Here is a 17,512-nt window from a genome sequence, read left to right as displayed (position 1 = left end):
CTTGACTGAATGGTGGCATGTCTTTGATCCAATTACTCAGAAGGCAGAGGCAAGTGGATTTCTGTGAGTCCCGGGCTAGCCCGGTCTAAATAGTGAGTTCCAGGACAGCCAGGATTACACAGCGAATCACTATCTTAAAAACAAAACAATAAGCCAAGTGGTGGTGGCGCACGCCTTTAATCCCAGCACTCGGGAGGCAGAGCCAGGCGGATCTCTGTGAGGCTAGTCTGGTCTACAGAACGAGATCCAGGACAGGCACCAAAACTACATGGAGAAACCCTGTCTCAAAACAACAACAACAAAAGAAACCAAAGCAATAACACAAAGCTATCTCACCATGAGACAGCATCCTTTGTGAGGTGGTCCCCACTTGTTGCCCACCTATGGCCCAGCAAGCCAGCTGGGGACTCAGAGAGATGCCAGCCCTTTGGGTCATTCCTGAAAATTAAGCTGCTTTGGGGGATTGTGTTTTTGACTTCTGGTTTTGGTTTCTTTCCTTGACTTAGCCCATGGGACATGAAAAGCATTCCAAAGCCCAAAGATACTTTATTGGGGGTGGGGCTCCTGCCACAAGTGAGGGAGGGGCTGTGCACTACTTCCTGTTCCTTTTGACTGTACTTTTTGTCATGCTGGGGGCTGCAGCCGGAGAGGTCTTGGAGGCTGTGGCTGCTGGAGCCCCCTTCCTTGCCGGGACAGAGCATTTCTGGCTCTTGGGAACTGGTTTCTTGGTAGAAGAGGAGGTCTGGGTGGAGGAGGTGGCCTGAGAGGCGGCCTCTTTCTCAGGCTGCGTGGTGACAGCAGGGCTGCAGTCCCCAGCCATGGGCACTGCAGGCAGCTGGGGCAGGTCAGTGAGGACAGGCTGGATCTCCATCCTGGACAAGTGCTCTGCAAGGACCGTCTGCTGCCTTCGCTCTTGATGCTGCTGCAGTTCCTGGTCCAGGTCCTTGAAGAATCCTGGGGGAGGAGAGGGAGAGCCCTGGGGTTGGCAGGAGGGCCTTGAACCAGGGATGTCTCTGGTAAACCTACTGGCATCCCTAGTAGAATACATATGGGTCCCCCACATCCTCTCATTAGATCCTGCTGATTCCAGACTGAGGTGGGTCATTGACACTCACTCTGTCGTGAGTGGCAGGTGGCCCTGAGGTTGATGGAAAGTGACCATGTAACCCCAGGGACTGAGCCAGGCTGGGAAGATGTCACCTTCCACCGTCCTGGCTGGCACTCTGGAAACATGAAGGGCCTGGAGTGGAGGAGACCACAGAGCCGGAGAGAAGATCACGGCAGAGCTAGCTGCCTAGGACAGTGACAGTGTCATTCCCCATCTCCTAGGGGGCAAGCTATAAGGTGTGGACAGTAATCACTTCGCTCTGTGCAGAATGGGCCATTCAGCTCTGGAAATTCCTCCTCCTCATCCAAGGATTCCTCGTCATCATCATCATCCTCTGAGGTCCAGCGCTCCAATATAGGCTGCTTGTCTAGGTCCAAGAGCAGCGGCAGGGCTCCTATCACCATCTTCCTGTAAGGCAGGGGAGCAGAGGTCACCCCTGAGGGCATCCCTAGTGTGGAACCTGGGAGGATACGGTGACATGGGCTTTAGTGCCCATACCTGGGTGGGTATAACTCCGAGACTAGGAGATGGGCCTGGGATCAGCCCAAAGAGCAAAGGGCTGGCTCCTGTGAGGTGCTGGATGTGGGACTGGGACAGACTCAGGCTAGGGGGCAGAGGGCACGATGGATGAACGAATCAGAGTTGCAGGCTGATAGCGGCTTCCTGGAGCAGTGGGTGATGCTCACCTAGCACTTCTTTACCCCACCTTCAGCCCCTCCTCACCTGTAGCCATTTTGGTTGGTGCAGGTGTTTCCACACAGGTTGAGGATGAGAAGGCTCTGGGGGAGCTCATCTGTGCAGTAGAAAGAATGAGTGAGGGTCTCATGCTTGCTCTGCCCTCCCTCCACCCCTGCCAGGGGAGAGAGAGAGAGAGAGAGAGAGAGAGAGAGAGAGAGAGAGAGAGAGAGAGAGAGACCGACCCACTGCACGAGCCTGGGCATGGTGTTCCTACCTAGCTTTAGCACGTCTATCAGGTTGTCAGAAAGGTCCAGAAACTGGAGGTACTGGAGGTCAAGGAGGTTTTCCACCTGCCTGATTTGGTTTCCTGCCAGAGACAGGAAGCTGCCGGAGAAGAGGGAGGGATGGAGATAAGATACACAGGACTCCTGGGGGAGGGGGGAGGAGGAGGGAGGAGGGCGCCAGGTCCCCAGGCTCCCCTGTGTAGGCAGCTGGCTAAGTGGGGACACAAAGCCTTGTGGGGTGAGGAGAGCAGAGCTCGACTTCTCATCTGACAAAGAGCCAGGCTTAGAGAACCCCAAGACAGTTCTAGGGGTGTAGCCAGTTTCTCACCGCCCACTCCTTACTCCTTTGCTGTTTTGGTGCCACATACCGCAGAGAAGTGATGCATGCCAAGTTCTCAATTCGCTGGATCTTATTCTGTGGGAAGAAACCAGGTGGGGAAACCAAGTTTAAGTCAGCCGGGTGGGGAGTCTTTTTAAGGGACAAAGCCCTGAGACCATGTCTGTTCTCAGCTGCAGCCATTACACGTTGAGAATCAACCTGACTGTGGCTGGCTGCCATTACCTTGGGGAAGATGATTTGTTTTCTCTGGTCAATGGTTAATGTGTGAACTTGGAGCTAGTCCAATGAGCAGAACCAAAGGGCTGCAGACTCAGAAGAAGGAAACCAAGGGGCCAATAGAGAAATGGAAATGGCCTCATTGGTGGCGTGCGTGCGTGCGTGCGTGCGTGCGTGCGTGAACACACATGCCAAGGATGTGTGTGGAGGTCAGGGAACAGCCTGACAGAGACAGTGCTCTCCTACTGTGTGGGTCCTGGGAGTGAACTCAGGCGAGTCACCAGGTTCGGCAGCGGCACTTTCACCCACAGAGGCGTTTTGCCAGCCCTATGTTTTTATTTTATTATTTGTTTTTATTTTATTTCATTTTTTGACATACAGTCACACTAAGTAGCCTTGGCTGGCCTGGAAATCATAGACCAGGCTGACCTCCAACTCACAGAGATCTGCCTGCCTCTGCTTCCCCAAGTGATGGGACCAAAAGCATGCACCACCACACTTGGATCTCGATCTCTCTCTCTCTCTCTCTCTCTCTCTATATATATATATATATATATATATATATATATGATTTATTTATTATGTATACAGTGTTCTGTCTGCATGTATGCCTGCAGGCCAGAAGAAGGCGCCATATATCATTACAGATGGTTGTGAGCCACCACGTGGTTGCTGGGAATTGAACTCAGGACCTCTGGAAGAGCAGCCAGTGCTCTTAACAGCTGAGCCATCTCTCTAGCCCTTTGGACCTATATTTTTAAGACAGGGTTTTGTGTAGGGCAGGCTGCCTGGAACTTCCTCTGTAGCCCAGGCTGACCTCAATCTTGTGGTCCTTCTGCTTCAGCTTCTTGGGTACTCAAGAGACTGGCATATGCCACTGTGCCCAACTGGAATGGTGGCATGGCAACTCAAGAGCATGTTCAGAAGCTCTTGGTGGGGCTGGGGTAGGAAATCAGTCTTTTTGTTTGTTTTGTTTTTTCAAGACAGGGTTTCTCTGTGTAGCCATGACTGTCTTGTCTTGTAACTTGCTTTGTAGACCAGGCTGGCCTCGAACTCAGAGATCTGCCTGCCTCTGCCTTCCAAGCGCTAGGATTAAAGGCCAGCCTGGCCTACAAAGTGAGTTCCAGAACAGTCCCCAAATTACACAGAGGAACCCTGTCTCGAAAAACAAAAAATAAACTAACAAACAAAAAGGCATATGCCACCACCGCCTGGCCAGGAAACAGTCTTTCAGTTTAGGAGGATTCCTGATTCATTTGGGAGTGTTTTGCTTACCTAAACACCAGAAATGCAAAAAAATGAACGGTTTAGCAGTTTTCAGGTTAGACAGACTAGGTTCACAACAGGGAGGGGGCAGGAGGCATGGGGGCAAGACTTTACCGACTGCAGGTAGAGGCTGTGAATATTCCGGAGGCACTCTAAATTCCTGATAGAAGTAATCCCTTCCCGATCCAGACGGACAGTCTCCAGTTCATCAAGAGTATGAAACCTGGAGAGAGTAAGCAAAATGGGTCGATAGGCCCTGCACCTGTGGCCTCTTAGTGGCCGATGGGAGGGAGCGGGTAGAAGAAGACATGTCTCAAGGAAAAGAAGGGGACTGAACCGGGCGGTGGTGGCACATGCCTTTAATCCCAGCACTTGGGAGGCAGAGCTAGGTGGATCTTTGTGAGTTCGAGGCCAGCCTGGCCTACAGAGCGAGATCCAGGAAAGGTGCAAAACTACACAGAGAAACCCTGTCTCGAAAAACCAAAAAAAAAAAAAAAAAAAAAAAAAAAAAAAAAAAAGAAGAAGAAGGGGACTGAATGTTTTTTTTTTTTTTTTTTGGTTTTTCGAGACAGGGTTTCTCTGTGTAGCTTTGTGCCTTTCCTGGGACTTGCTTTGGAGACCAGGCTGGCCTCGAACTCACAGAGATCCGCCTGCCTCTGCCTCCCGAGTGCTGGGATTAAAGGCGTGCGCCACCACCGCCCGGCCTGAATGGTTTTGATGAGACGTCGAGAACAGCTGCTTGACCCAGGTAGTGGTGTCTAGGTCATGAGACTGGATAGTCTCAGACACATGGTTCTCTTGGTGGAACTGAGAAAGAGCAGAGAGGAAGCTGACAAGGCAGGGCCCTCTGGACAACTAGTGGATGACTGCCGAGGTCCCTGGAGATTCAGGACAGGAGAAGCCTTCCTTGATCAGCTTGGATGGTGGAGGCAGGGTGGGGATAGATGCAGAAACACTCTTATTTCTTCTGGACGAATCTTCCTCACTCCCTTTTGAGTCACCCACAGAGGGGAAATCACTTGTTCCATCCATACCTTCACTATTTCCAAATTTACTGAGTATCCTCCAGGCAAATGACATAGGTCTTTGCCCATCATTATCAGGAAAGCCAGGCAAATATCTGTGGCCAAGTGGATGCCAAAGGCAGGTACAAGAAATGAGAGTGGTTACATGGGCTATGTACCAACTCCAGAGTGGAGGAATCAAGAGCAACTTCCTAGAGGAGGTGACCAGTGGGCAGGCCATGGGAAAGGGATAGGGACAGGGCATTTCAAGTAGAACATGCATGTGCTAATCTCGTCTGTCTTCAACTTGAATGTGCCTGTGAATCCTTTGGATACTGGAAGATGCAGATTCTAATTCAGTAGGTCTGAGATGGGTGTCTTTTTACTTCTTTCTCTTAAAGCCAGGGCTTCATGTAGCCAAGGGTGGCCTCAGACTCACTATGTAGCTGAGAAGGATGGTCTTGAACCTCTGATCTTCCAGCCTCTACCTCTTGAGTGCTGAGATGACACCAAGGCCAGTTTTACGTGGTGCTCAGCACTCTGTCAAGCCAGCTACATCCCCAGTGGAAAGCCTTCATTTCTAACAAGCTCTTGGGTGAGGCCAAGCTGCTCTCACTTCTGAGCAACAAGCGGCAAGAATGCAGTGTGAGAAATTGCACACTTTTAGAGTGTGGAAAGCTTTTTGGTTCGTGCTGTTTGGATTTTATTCTGGATGTAACGGGTTGCTGAGGAAGTTTCTACCAGGAAATAATTAGATTTATAGTGTATAAAGATCAACTGGGCAACAAGAGTGTGGGGAGGCCAGACTGAGGACTGAACAGAGAATTTCTGAGTTTGCTACAGCATTCTCTGAGGCAGCTGAGGATGATGAGAAAAGAGCCATCTTTAAGAAGTAAAAAGCGGGGTTGGGGATTTAGCTCAGTGGTAGAGCGCTTGCCTAGCAAGCGCAAGGCCCTGGGTTCGGTCCTCAGCTCTGGAAAAAAAAAAAAAAAAAAAAAGAAGTAAAAAGCATACAGAGAAACCCTGTCTCAAAAAAAAAAAAAAAAAAAAAAAAAAAGGAAGGAAAACCAAGTGGGAAGTACTACTGATTGGAGTGTGGAGTGACTAAAGAGATCAACACGATTTACAAAATCATATAGCTCAGCAAACTGAACATCTGTGCTTTTCTTCTCCACTCACATCTTTTCTGACAGGTCTTCATCCTCAGGAAAGGTCAAGTTCCTCTTGGTGATCAGGGCTTCGGTAATGCAGACTTCGCCTTCCTCTGTACCCTGGGCAGCACTCTTAGCTGTGAAAAGAGAAGCTCCTTTTCATTTGCCTTCATTCTTGGGAGACCTGACCTGACTCTCGTCCAGTTGTTCTATACACCAACTCACCTTCCTGCTTGCCTCCTGGCATGACCTAAAATAAATAGCGGCTGTTTGAGGCAGGAGATAGACTAAGGGGAGCAGAGAAGCTTAGAGCCGGGCGGTTGGGATGAGGGCACCCAGCTTGGAGAGAAGCCTGGAGGGAAGACTGAGGCGACAAGGACAGGGATGGATGGTTCAGAGTCAGTTGCTGGGGGTGCGGTGGAAGACAGGAGTAAAATCAGAGCGAAGGATCTGGAGTTACAAGTGTGTGGCGTGGCTTTACTGGTCGCAAACTGAAGAGACCCGAAGGATGAGAAGAACGGTCCCTGGCAGTCTCGCGTCGTTGCTAGGAGACTGGACGCCAGCTCCGCGGGACCGGTAGGCGTGGGGGCGGCACCACGGGCCCGACGCTGCGCATGCGGATAGCGACTCCATCCGGCGGCTCTCCTACCGTTTCCGGCCCTGGGTTTTCCTTGCTGCCCCACAATGCTTAGCTCCTTCCGTCTCCGCGCAGCGCTCGTGGGGACTTCCTGTAGCGATGGCTGCGGCGGTGGCGGGGAGACTCCGAGGAGGTCTCCCGCCCCGGGCGGGTAAGGAGAGGCCCAGGGCCTCGCGGCGCACAGGCCGGCGCTCTCTAGCCCGCGCTCCCTCCTTTCCCTCCGACCTTTCCCGTAATCGGACAGCTCTCGGTGACCCTGCCGCTAGCCGGCTCTCTGATTTGACTGGGTCTAGTGCCCTGTGACAGCCCCTCCATCCCCATACACACCCTGGTAATGACAGCAACGACGTCACGAACAACAGTGTTTATTTCTGCCTTGGAGTCTTCTAACTCTTCGCTCAGTTCTTGTCCCCGACCCCGGAAGGTCCTTGCTGGGGTTTTAGTATATTGTTTCTTAAGGTCAGCGTAAACTCAGCCTCCTCGGGTCTTCTCTCACAACCCTCGCGTTATAAAGCAGGTTCCTCAGTGAAATCTTTTGCTTGTATCCTGTTTATCGACACCCCCCGCTCAGTCAGTTCACAGTCTAGTTTTACATTTGCCCAGGCGCCTGTCTCGTCTGTTAAACCCCAGTGGAGGGTCGCACTGTGTCCATTCATCTTAGCTAGTCAGTGGCATTGGTGCCTGAGGTTAGTAGGCACGCGTTAGGCATTCAGTGAGTAGATTTGACACCGTACTGTAGGCCAGGGATTGTGGTTATTGTTTTACCCTCATTGCCTGGTTTACATCTTACAGCTAAAGCACCTTGGGAAGAAGGCATTATTAACCCCTCTTTACAGATAAGCACACTGAAGTTTGGACCAGTTCAGTGCCAGGGCAAAAATAACACTAATAATATGCAGAGCAGGACTTAAAATCCAGTTCTGTCTCATTCCCAAGACACTCTTAACAGGTCTATTAGCCATAAAACCTCTCACCCTGGTAATCCTCCATAGTCTCCAAGAGTCTTCTAGCTGATCCTTTCCCAGCCGTACCTGGAAACGACAGTGTTGGTCTTTTTGTTGGGGATGAAAAAGAGTCACTTTGGCTCCGGGCTTCGGAGTGTTTCTTTGGTTTCTGAGAGAACCTTTCAAGCTTTTCTTGTCATCAGGATATGCCATTGGGCACACAAAGGTCAGAGGACAACTTGCATGAATCTTTTCTCCACTATAGGGGGCCCCAGGGGATTGAGCCCAAGTCATCAGGCTTGGCAGTAAGTGCATTTACTGTACTGGATGAATCATCTCCCAGACCCTCCATTTTGCTTTTCGAGTCAGGGTCTCACTGCTGATGTTGGCCTTGAACTCCTAATCCTCCTGCCTCTACTTCCTAGGAGCTTGGATTACTGGCATTCACCACCATCTCTGACGGGAAGAAAGACTTGTTTGGGAGGGTCGTGAGGGTGGTGTAATGTGTTTTTCCTCCCTCTTGCTTCAAGTCCTAGGAGCAGACCTCAGCGCTCGGGGATGAAGCCATGCATTGTCACCAGAAGGGCTTCTTAAACACAACTAGGTGGACTCTGCTCCAGAGTTTCTGATTTCGAAGGTCGAGGGCAGGCATGAGAGTGTGTATTTCTAGCAAGTTCCCAGATGAAGCTGATGTTGACTTGATCCAGGGGTTTGTCCTTCAAGAGCTGCCGCTAAGACCGAGGATTGACATTTACAGTAGAGCTGGTCACAGTATCGCTTTCTTCTGTCATTTGCTCCTTTTTTTTTTTTTTTTCTTGTTTGCTGGGGATGGGACCTAGGGCTTGGCACCTAGACCAGTTCTGCATCTCCCAGCTGCAGTCCCAGCCCCTGATGACTGTTTTATGAGCAGAGTTTTACTGGAGCATAGTCTCATCTGTTTACGTATTATTTGTGACCGTACTGGTTTTGGTTGGTTGGTTGGTTTTTTGTACATCCCCAGCTGGCCTGGAACTCACAGAAAATCCACCTGCTTCTGTCTCCCAAGCCCTAGGAGTAAAGATATGCACTGCCTTGCCAGCTTGTTTCCCCTTCCTTCCTTCCTTCCTTCCTTCCTTCCTTCCTTCCTTCCCCTTCCCTTCCCTTCTCTTCCTCTTTTCTTTCTTTTCTTTTTTCTTTCTTTCTTTCTTTTTTTTTTGAGACAGGTTTTCTCTCTGTAACAGCTCTGGCTGTCCTGGAACCCACATTGTAGACCAGGCTGGCCTCGAACTCACATAGCTCCACCTGCCTCTGCCTCCTGAGTGCTGGGATTAAAGGCGTGCGCCACCACTACCACCACCACCACCACCACCACCACCACCCAGCTCCTTTCTTCATTTTAAAGAGCACCATCTGACAATGTAGCCTTGGCTGGCGTAGAACTCACTATGCAGACTAGTCTAGCCCTGAACTTGGGGCAATCCTCCTGCCTCTCTTTTCTGAGTGCTAGGATTACATGCATGCCCCGCCACGTCTGGTTGTTGTTGTTATTATTAATTTTTGTGTTTTGACTACATATATGTAATGCACACCACATTTCTGCCTGGTACCTGCGGATCTCAGAAGAGGGCTTTAGATCCTCTGGAACTGGAGTTACAGATGGTTTTGAGTCATTGTGTGGGTGCTGGGAAGTGAACCCAGGCTTTCTGCAAGACCAACAAGTACTCATAACCACAGAGCCATCTCTCCAGCCCCAACCACAGCTAGGTTTTCATGACTGTTTTTAGCAGAGTTGAGGACAGACTGTATGGACCCCAAACTTAAAATATTTATTATTTGGCCATTTAAGGAAAGGTTTGCTCAGCCCTCTCTCCATTCGCTTTATTTGTTTAGTTAGTTATTTAGGTGTGGTTTTTTGTAGACTAGACTAGATCGGTGTCCTACTGATGACAATCCTGAGTGCTGGAATTACAAGTGTGCACACTTCCTGGTTCTCCATTTGTTTTGGACTTTTCAAATACTTTATCTTGTAAAAAAAAAAAAAAAAAAAAAAGATAATAATAATCTTTGGTTTTTTGAGACAGGGTTTCTCTGTGTAGCCTGGCTGTCCTAGAACTCACTTTGTAGACCAGGCTGGCCTTGAACTCACAGAGATCCACCTGCCTCTGCCTCCTAAGTGCTGGGAGTAAAGGAGTGCACCACTATCACCCAATTAAAAAATATATAATCTTTTCAACGTCTAGCACTGCACATAAGAAGGACTTTGAAGGCTGGGTCTGTAGTCCACTTGGTAGACTTGCCTAGCATGCACAGAAGCCCTGCATTTAATCCGAAATACACTTAAACCAGACGCAGTGGCAAACACCTGTAATCCTACACACAGCACTCAGGTGGAGTGGGCGGACCAGAAGGTCATCTTCAGAAGGAGAGGAGACTTGTTGTGCCGTCTCTAGTTCTATTGGTGGGAGTGGGGGTGTTCTTTTGTCCATCGGAGATAAGCTGGGTCCTCCATGGGGCTGTCTCTTACTGCGCTGCCATCTCCCCTTCCAGCTTGGCTGCCCACCCTCCAGACTGTGCGCCATGGCTCCAAGGCTGTGACCCGCCACCGTCGCGTCATGCACTTTGAGCGGCAGAAGCTAATGGCTCTAACTGAGTATATTCCTCCTAAGCCTGCTGTCAACCCTCGATGCCTACCACCTCCTCCCAAACCCCCCAAGGAGGTAAGGAGACTTGCTAATGTTACTTGGTGGTAGGCTGCTAAAGTTGGACTCCAAGCCATGTAGTTGTTCACTTTCCCACTTGGAGCCATGTGTGTGTGTGTGTGTGTGTGTGTGTGTGTGTGTGAATGTGAATGTGGGTACACACTTGCCACTGCTCATGTGTGGAGGTCAGAGGGCAGCTTTCAGGAGTCTGTCCTCTCTTCCACCGTGTAGTCTGAATTCTGCCATGCTACATAATCCACACAAGCTTCTGCTCAGACGAGTCCTCCTGTCTCTGTCTCTGTCTCCGCATCTCGCTGCAGGAGTGCTGTGACTGCGGACGTATCAACCACATCAGGCTTTTTCTGTGGGTTCTGGGGACTGAACTCAGATCGTCAGGCGTGCACAGCAGGCACTCCAAGCCATCTCACCCAGCCCTGCTTCTTTATCATAAAATGTGCACTGGGTTCTGCATGACATGGGTTCTGAATCACCTGGGCTGCCAGTCCGCATTTTCTTTATTTATCTGTCTCCAAAAACATATGTGAAAACTCTACAAGGTGCAAGGTGGGGGTGGGGGGTTCACTCCTGCTTTTTTTTTTTTGAGATGGGGAGTCTCAGAACCAAGCTCTTGTCAAACTCCTGAATTCAAGTGATCTCCTGGATGCTGAGATTACAGTATGAGCTCCCACACCTTGCTCTTTCCTGTTTTCAAAGGAGCCGAAGCGTCCCTGTTTCCCTAAGGGACGATAGAAGTGTTTTGTCTTTGGGAAAGAACAGGAAGAAGCTAGGTGGTGCCCCAAACCTATAATCTTTGGTGTGTAGGAGGTGGAAGCTGAGGATTGGGTGTTCAGAGTCGTCCTTGGCTGTGTAGAGAGTTCAGGGCCAGTTTTCACTATAGGACAAGCTGTTTTTTTTTTTTTTTTGGTTTTTCGAGACAGGGTTTCTCTGTGTAGCTTTGCGCCTTTCCTGGAACTCACTTGGTAGCCCAGGCTGGCCTCGAACTCACAGAGATCCGCCTGCCTCTGCCTCCCGAGTGCTGGGATTAAAGGCGTGCGCCACCACCGCCCGGTAGGACAAGCTGTTTTGAAAGAACAAAAAACCTGGGCAGACTGGCGCATACCTGTAATTCCAGCACTCAGGAGGCCCAAGAAAGAAGATTGCTTACGAGTTCAAGGCTGCCGTGGTCTAGATAGTGAATTCCAGATCACCCAGGACTATAATGAAACCCTGTCTTAAAAAAAAAAAAAAAGACAGTGAGGGGCTGGAGAAAATGACTCAGTGATTACTTGTTCTTACAGAGGTGGGATCCTTAGCACCCCTGGGAGCAGCTCACAACTGTCGTAATGCCAGGGGCACGGGATCCAGTGCCCTCTTCTGGCCTCCTAGGGCACTGCATGCATGGGGAGCAGACATACATACAGGCAAAATACTCAGACACATAAATTTTGAGAAAGAGAAAATGAAGTCCTGGGGTGGTAAGGTAAAGGTACCCTCTGCCCAGCCTGGGTCCTAGGAAGTGAACTCATTTCATCCAGGCTTGGCATCAAATGCCTTTACCCACTGAGTCATCTTCCAGCCTCCATCACATATCTAAAATTGGTAAAATAAACTGGGCAATGGTGGCACACTCAATTGATTGTAGTGTTGCTAGAGTTTTCCTGCCTGGCCCACAGTCAGGGCAAATCTCTCTCACCCGCCAGTCCCAAGCCTCTCAAACCCGATCAAGTAAACACAGAGACTTATATTGGTTACAAACTGTATGGCCGTGGCAGGCTTCTTGCTAACTGTTCTTACAGCTTAAATTAATCCATTTCTATTAATCTATATCTTGCCACGTGGCTTGTGGCTTACCGGTACTTTACATCTTCCTTATCCTGATGGCGGCTGGCAGTGTCTCCCTTCCCAGCTTCCTGTTCTCTCAATTTTCCTCTCTGTTAGTCCCGCCTATACTTCCTGCCTGGCCATTGCCAATCAGTGATTTATTCATTGACCAATCAGCAACACATTTGACATACAGACCATCCCACAGCATTGTAGCACTTGGGAAGTAGTTGCAGGCAGTTCTCTGAGTTCGAGACCAGCCTGGTCTACAGAATGAGTTCCAGGATAGCCCAGGGCTACACAGAGAAACCTTGTTTAGAAAAACAACAACAACAAAAAATAGTAAAGTTGGTAAAATAATTCACCATTAGTACAGTGTGAGATTGATAATTGAAGTAATTGTCTGTGTGTGGTACTGGGAATTGGACGTGGTTTGTTGCATATACTAGTGGTCTGCTAAGCTCTGTCCCGGGCCTTTATTTTAACTTTTATTTTGAGACTGTCTTACTAAGTGTATTTATTTATTTATTTATTTATTTATTTTTGGTTTTTCGAGATAGGGTTTCTCTGTGTAGCTGTGGAGCCTGTCCTGGAACTCACTATGTAGCCCAGGCTGGCCTCGAACTCACAGAGATCCGCCTGCCTCTGCCTCCCGAGTGCTGGGATTAAAGGCGTGCGTCACCATCGCCTGGCTAAGTTTAAAAATTTAGTCTTAAAGTCACTTTTCAGTTCAAGCCTAAACTTTTGATTCTCCTGCCTCAGCCTTCTGAGTAGCTGGAGTTAATTTTACAGGCTTGTATTACCACAGCCTGTAACTGAAGTAATCTTTGTTAACTGTGATAACACAGACTGCCTGCCAAGGTGTCTGGAGAAGGGCGGGCAGGCGCTCTCAGGTGCTCTGAAGCCTGGGGTCTCCAGTGGAAGCAGAACGCTCCTGGGGACGGGGTATTCCACCTGTTCTCCAGTCCGTTACACATTCTGGCATCACTGACCACCCCAGTGCCTATGTGGGGAAAGGCGGGGGGGACCAGGAGACCTTCATATCTCCTCAGCCATCCCGTCCTGCCACAGGAGTCAGGACTTATCCAGCTCCTGCGTCGGGATATAGCAGCAGTTTTTCGAGATAACCGAATGATAGCTGTCTGTCAGAACGTGGCCATGAGTGCAGAGGACAAGCTTCTCCTGCGGCACCAGTTGCGGAAACACAAGATCTTGATAAAAGTCTTCCCCAACCAGGTAGGGTTGCCCTGGCTCAGGCCTGTCTTCCTCCCATGCCTGCTGAATGGACCCGGCTCTGCTCCTCCTAAAGGCTACTTCCAATTTCTGTTCTAGTCAGCCTAGACACGCTGCCCTAGTCTGGTGCCTAAACTGTGGGTAGGGACTGAGGGGACCCTAAGGGTGTCCTTTCAGCTTGGTACAGCCTGTGACTAAGGTATGTGGCTTTCCTTCCTCTTGTCCCACATTAGCCATTCTTTCCTGCGATCCTAGGTCCTGAAGCCTTTTCTAGAAGATTCAAAATACCAAAACCTGCTACCCCTTTTTATTGGGCACAATCTGCTACTGGTCAGTGAAGAGCCCAAGGTCAAGGAAATGGTTCGGATCTTAAAGAGTGTTCCTTTCCTGCCACTGCTGGGTGAGTGGGCAGCCCTGCCAGTTAGAGCCGGGGTGAAGTAGGTGGGTGGCACAGAGCCTCTGGTGGATGAGGCCTGAGTCAGCATGTTTATTGGGGACTGACTGTGTCACTCAACACCTGTGCTGTAACACTGCCACACGTCATTTCTGTACTGGAGGAAAGGGAGCATAGGGGTGTCTCCCAGTGAGGAGACGGGAGGGGACATCAGGCTTTCTGAGCCTTACCTATCAGGTAGTGGGTACTGGTGAAGGTATCAGTATCTCTTGGACCAGCAATATGGCTCAGCACGTAAAGGTCCTGGTGCCAGAGCTGAGGATCTGAGATCAATCGCCATGACCCACATAGTGGGAGGAGAGAACCGAGTCCCAGAAGTTGTTTGTGGTATGTGCATGCCCCGTCCAATAAATAAATAAAAACATTTAAAAATATTAAAACAAGTATCTCAAATAAAGAGGGCCGAGGGCCAGTGCTGTGACCAGTGTGTTTTGGGGTTCATTCTGTGGAGGAGACTGCCTGTGTCCCCAGAAAATTCCTGTTTCCTAGGAACTTAGATTTATAGTCATACACACCCCCTCACACTCCAGGATTTTCTTTCCCTGGCATTTCATTGCAAAATACACATAGCATGCGACCCACTGTCCCCTGTTGGTACGTGTTTAGTTGAGTGGTGTTAGACAGATCTGTAGTGCTGTGCAGGTGACACCTCCATCCGTCCCCATCATTGTGTATCTGTGTCATTTAGATGGCAGCTCCATTTCTTCACTCCAAGAGCCTGTTGTCAAAGAAGTTCAGGAGCCACTGACTTTAGGGTGTTTGAGATTAGGTGCACATCTTAGGCATGTTTTCAGGGGAAGAGAGGAGAGGGGATTGGTGCCCAACAGTGGGAATGGGGTGAGGCACGAGTGTGACCCCAATTTTAGGGCCAACTGGGAGGGGAGAAGGGTACTGGAGAGCAGGTTCTTGGGTTGGGATGGTGCCTCTCAAGAAGAGGAACATTTGCAGGGAACCCAGCTGACCCTCCGTTCTTCTAGGTGGCTGCGTTGATGACACCATTCTCAGCAGGCAGGGCTTCGTAGACTACGCCAAGCTGCCCAGCCTGGACCTGCTGCAAGGGGAGCTGGTAGGAGGGCTTACTCGCCTCATGGCCCAGACCCGCTACCTGCTTCAGCACCAGCCTTCCCAGCTGACTTCCCTGCTGGATCAGTACATCAGACAGCAGGAGAAGTCTGCCACGTCAGCCACTGGAGAGCCGCATCCTCCTGACCCTGCTCCAGATTCCTAGCCCACCTGTTTAACCCAGCTCTGCCCAGAATACACTCTGTCCCTGTTGTCTGGCCAAGATCTAAAAGAATGTGGAGTGTGGGAGTGGCATGTGTCACTTGGCTCTCATTCACAATGACCTCCTTGGGGACAGGCCTCTTGAAGATACAGAGAAATTCCATTTCAGAATGAGGCTGTCCATTGTCTTCAGTTTCACTAGTCACTCTGTCTTTAGCTGTCCCAACCAGGGACCTGATAGGAACAGTCTCCTTCGACTCTCCAGGCACAAAGCAGAGAGAATGGAGAGTATCTTGCCCAGCCTTCTCGTCCACTGCCCCTTGCTCTGTGTCTCCCCAGCCACCCTCTCAGCTCCTCTGCGTGCTGTGGTGGACCTTGTAAATGGCACCTGCGGTGTTGTGCCAAGCCCTATACCAAACACAAATGCCAGCTCCTTTATTCCTTACCGTTCAGGAAAGGGCAGAGTTTGAAGTCCTGCACAAGGCCTTGAACTTGATTCTCTGAAGCCTCAAATTGCCATAGTAGAACTTTATAAAGTTACCCAACGGAGTGGGTCCTGAGTGGGCTCAGAGGTTAATGGTCCACCCTAGAGTGTGCTGAGTTGTGGAAGGAATGGGAAAATTTCATTATAAAAATAAAATACATTTTATGGACTCTTGTTTTTTAAGATTTATGTGTAAAAATGGGCCGGAGAGATGGCTCAGCGGTTAAGAGCACTGGCTGCTCTTCCAGAGGTTCCTGAGTTCCATTCCCAGCAACCACATGGTGGCTCACAACCATCTATAGTGGGATCTGATGCCCTCTTCTGGCATGGAATCGATAGAGCACTCATATACATTTAACAACAACAACAACAAAAAAAGATTTATGTGTAAAACTGTGCCTACATTTACATGTGTGTACCACGTTTGTGCCTCATATCCACAGAGGTCAGAAGGGGGCATCAGACCTCCTGGAACTAGAGGTGGTGGTGGTGGTGAGCCACCACGTGGGTGGGAAATTGAACCCGAGTCCTCCAGAAGAGCAACAAGTGCTTACAGTTGAGTCTCCAGCCCTGGACTCTTGATCTTACTGTTATTCTCTGAGTTATCTCAAGTCATCTCTAAATTCTCACTTTCCTTCCGAAAAAATCCTCTTCTCTGGTCACCTGCACGTACAGATACCATGTCTTGCATGCTTTTCCTTACGAAGGCTGTGGCAGGTAGCACAAAAGATCTAGGGGAACTAGAATTCTCTTTTAATATGGCTCTGGGGGCTGTTGCAGGAGGCCTTCCCTGGTCTTAGAGAACAGTGCCTCGAACAAGGAAGATGCTTAGCCTGTAGCCTGTGTTGTCCTTGCTTGGAACACATCTTAGGTGGATGGGGCTGAATGAGGAGTGGCTCCTCAGCATTCCTTCCCAGACTTGGAGCAATGCCACACATCTTTAGTCCTGGACAGACACTGGTGTTGAGGATCTGCAGCAGCTCTCCTCTGGCCTGGGCCGGGACCAACTTCTTACGGTGCCCAGCTCTGCAGATGCCCAGGGATGCTCAATCATTTAAAAGGCCCTTGAGGCTCTGGATGTCAGAGCAGCTGCCCAGTGCTTCCAGATGCCTGCCTGGTACTGCCCACAGCATTCCTCCCTCCTGGAAGGCTTTGTCTACGCTGAGGTTCTGAAGGGAGCCCAGACAGCAGGTACCCCTGAGGTGTGTAAGACCTTGAATCTGACAAGGTTGGGCAGACAAGTGGCCCACATCATTTCTGAGGCTGTACAAGGGTTCAATAACCACAGCCTGCTGGTGCCACCATGTCTCAGGCACCAAACCTGTCACTTGGTGCACATTCATTTGGATGAATTGTTGGTATTTCTCAAGAGCCAATTCTTAATTACTTCAGCAAGTGAGCATAGTGCTCCAGCAGTGGGTGAAGGTGTGTGAGGGTCAGGGGAGGGACCCCTAAGTTGGCTTTTCTTTCTAACAGCCAACTGGTGACTGCCCCGGAGCTGCTCCCACCCCAAAGACTCACTGCACAGGCATTTCCTGATCCCCGCAGCCGACCTGATAGGGTGTCATTCGCTCGGGATGAACAGCCTCTGTGGGGCTTCAGCTGTCCCTCTTCCCTTGAGTGCCCTGCTGACTGTGCTTCTGGCAGTCTGTCATGTCCCAGAGTATGCAGGGGTGGTGTGAGGTGGGAGGGTGTCTCTGTCCCTTCCCAGTCAGCTTGATAGCTTTGCCAGTCCAAAATGTGCCATCTATTTCAGGTGTAAACCGAGAGGCAGGGTGAATAAGGAAATGGCCTTGAGTGCTCACCGGGGTCAAGGCCACGCTGTCCAGAATAAATCCTTTACCTCCCATGGCTTGAAGCCAGCATGATCCGTGGGTAACTATGCCCAGTGGGGACTGTGCCCCTCACTTCCAAGTCATTTGGTACCACTCCGTCCTTAGTCCTCCCGGGAGCAGGGGGGCAGAGCTGAGCGGCAGCCCGGAGCTTGGCG

At 50.1% G+C, this 17,512-nt stretch overlaps 2 protein-coding genes across 4 annotated transcripts; one reads left to right on the top strand and one right to left on the bottom strand.

Annotated features, from left to right (window-relative positions):
* Window positions 1-160: 160 nt before the first annotated feature.
* Window positions 161-6,641, bottom strand: Lrrc46 (leucine rich repeat containing 46). The gene is made up of 8 exons (XM_052756336.1): window positions 6,273-6,641; window positions 6,076-6,184; window positions 4,007-4,115; window positions 2,439-2,485; window positions 2,061-2,170; window positions 1,832-1,901; window positions 1,362-1,516; window positions 161-954 (listed from the first exon to the last, which is right to left on the bottom strand). Exons 1-8 carry the CDS (start codon window positions 6,292-6,294, stop codon window positions 593-595), a joined length of 984 nt encoding a protein of 327 aa, XP_052612296.1. The 5' UTR covers window positions 6,295-6,641; the 3' UTR covers window positions 161-592.
* Window positions 6,642-6,702: 61 nt separating this feature from the next.
* On the top strand, window positions 6,703-15,691 carry Mrpl10 (mitochondrial ribosomal protein L10). Of its 3 annotated transcripts, none has more exons than XM_052756339.1 (5): window positions 6,703-6,835; window positions 10,155-10,324; window positions 13,199-13,363; window positions 13,616-13,760; window positions 14,792-15,691. In XM_052756339.1, the coding sequence occupies exons 1-5, from the start codon at window positions 6,784-6,786 to the stop codon at window positions 15,040-15,042; spliced, it is 783 nt and encodes a 260-aa protein (XP_052612299.1). In that variant the 5' UTR covers window positions 6,703-6,783; the 3' UTR covers window positions 15,043-15,691. The 3 variants fall into 3 exon arrangements, with proteins under 3 accessions (XP_052612299.1, XP_052612300.1, XP_052612298.1); XM_052756340.1 differs by lacking the exon at window positions 6,703-6,835 and adding an exon at window positions 7,044-7,143; XM_052756338.1 differs by lacking the exon at window positions 6,703-6,835 and adding an exon at window positions 7,155-7,854.
* Window positions 15,692-17,512: the final 1,821 nt, after the last annotated feature.

The sequence above is a fragment of the Peromyscus californicus genome, unplaced genomic scaffold (assembly GCF_007827085.1).
Source record: "Peromyscus californicus insignis strain IS unplaced genomic scaffold, ASM782708v3 Scaffold_3__1_contigs__length_106647218, whole genome shotgun sequence".
Lineage (NCBI taxonomy): Eukaryota > Metazoa > Chordata > Mammalia > Rodentia > Cricetidae > Peromyscus > Peromyscus californicus.
This window is presented reverse-complemented; position numbering and strand designations above follow the sequence as displayed.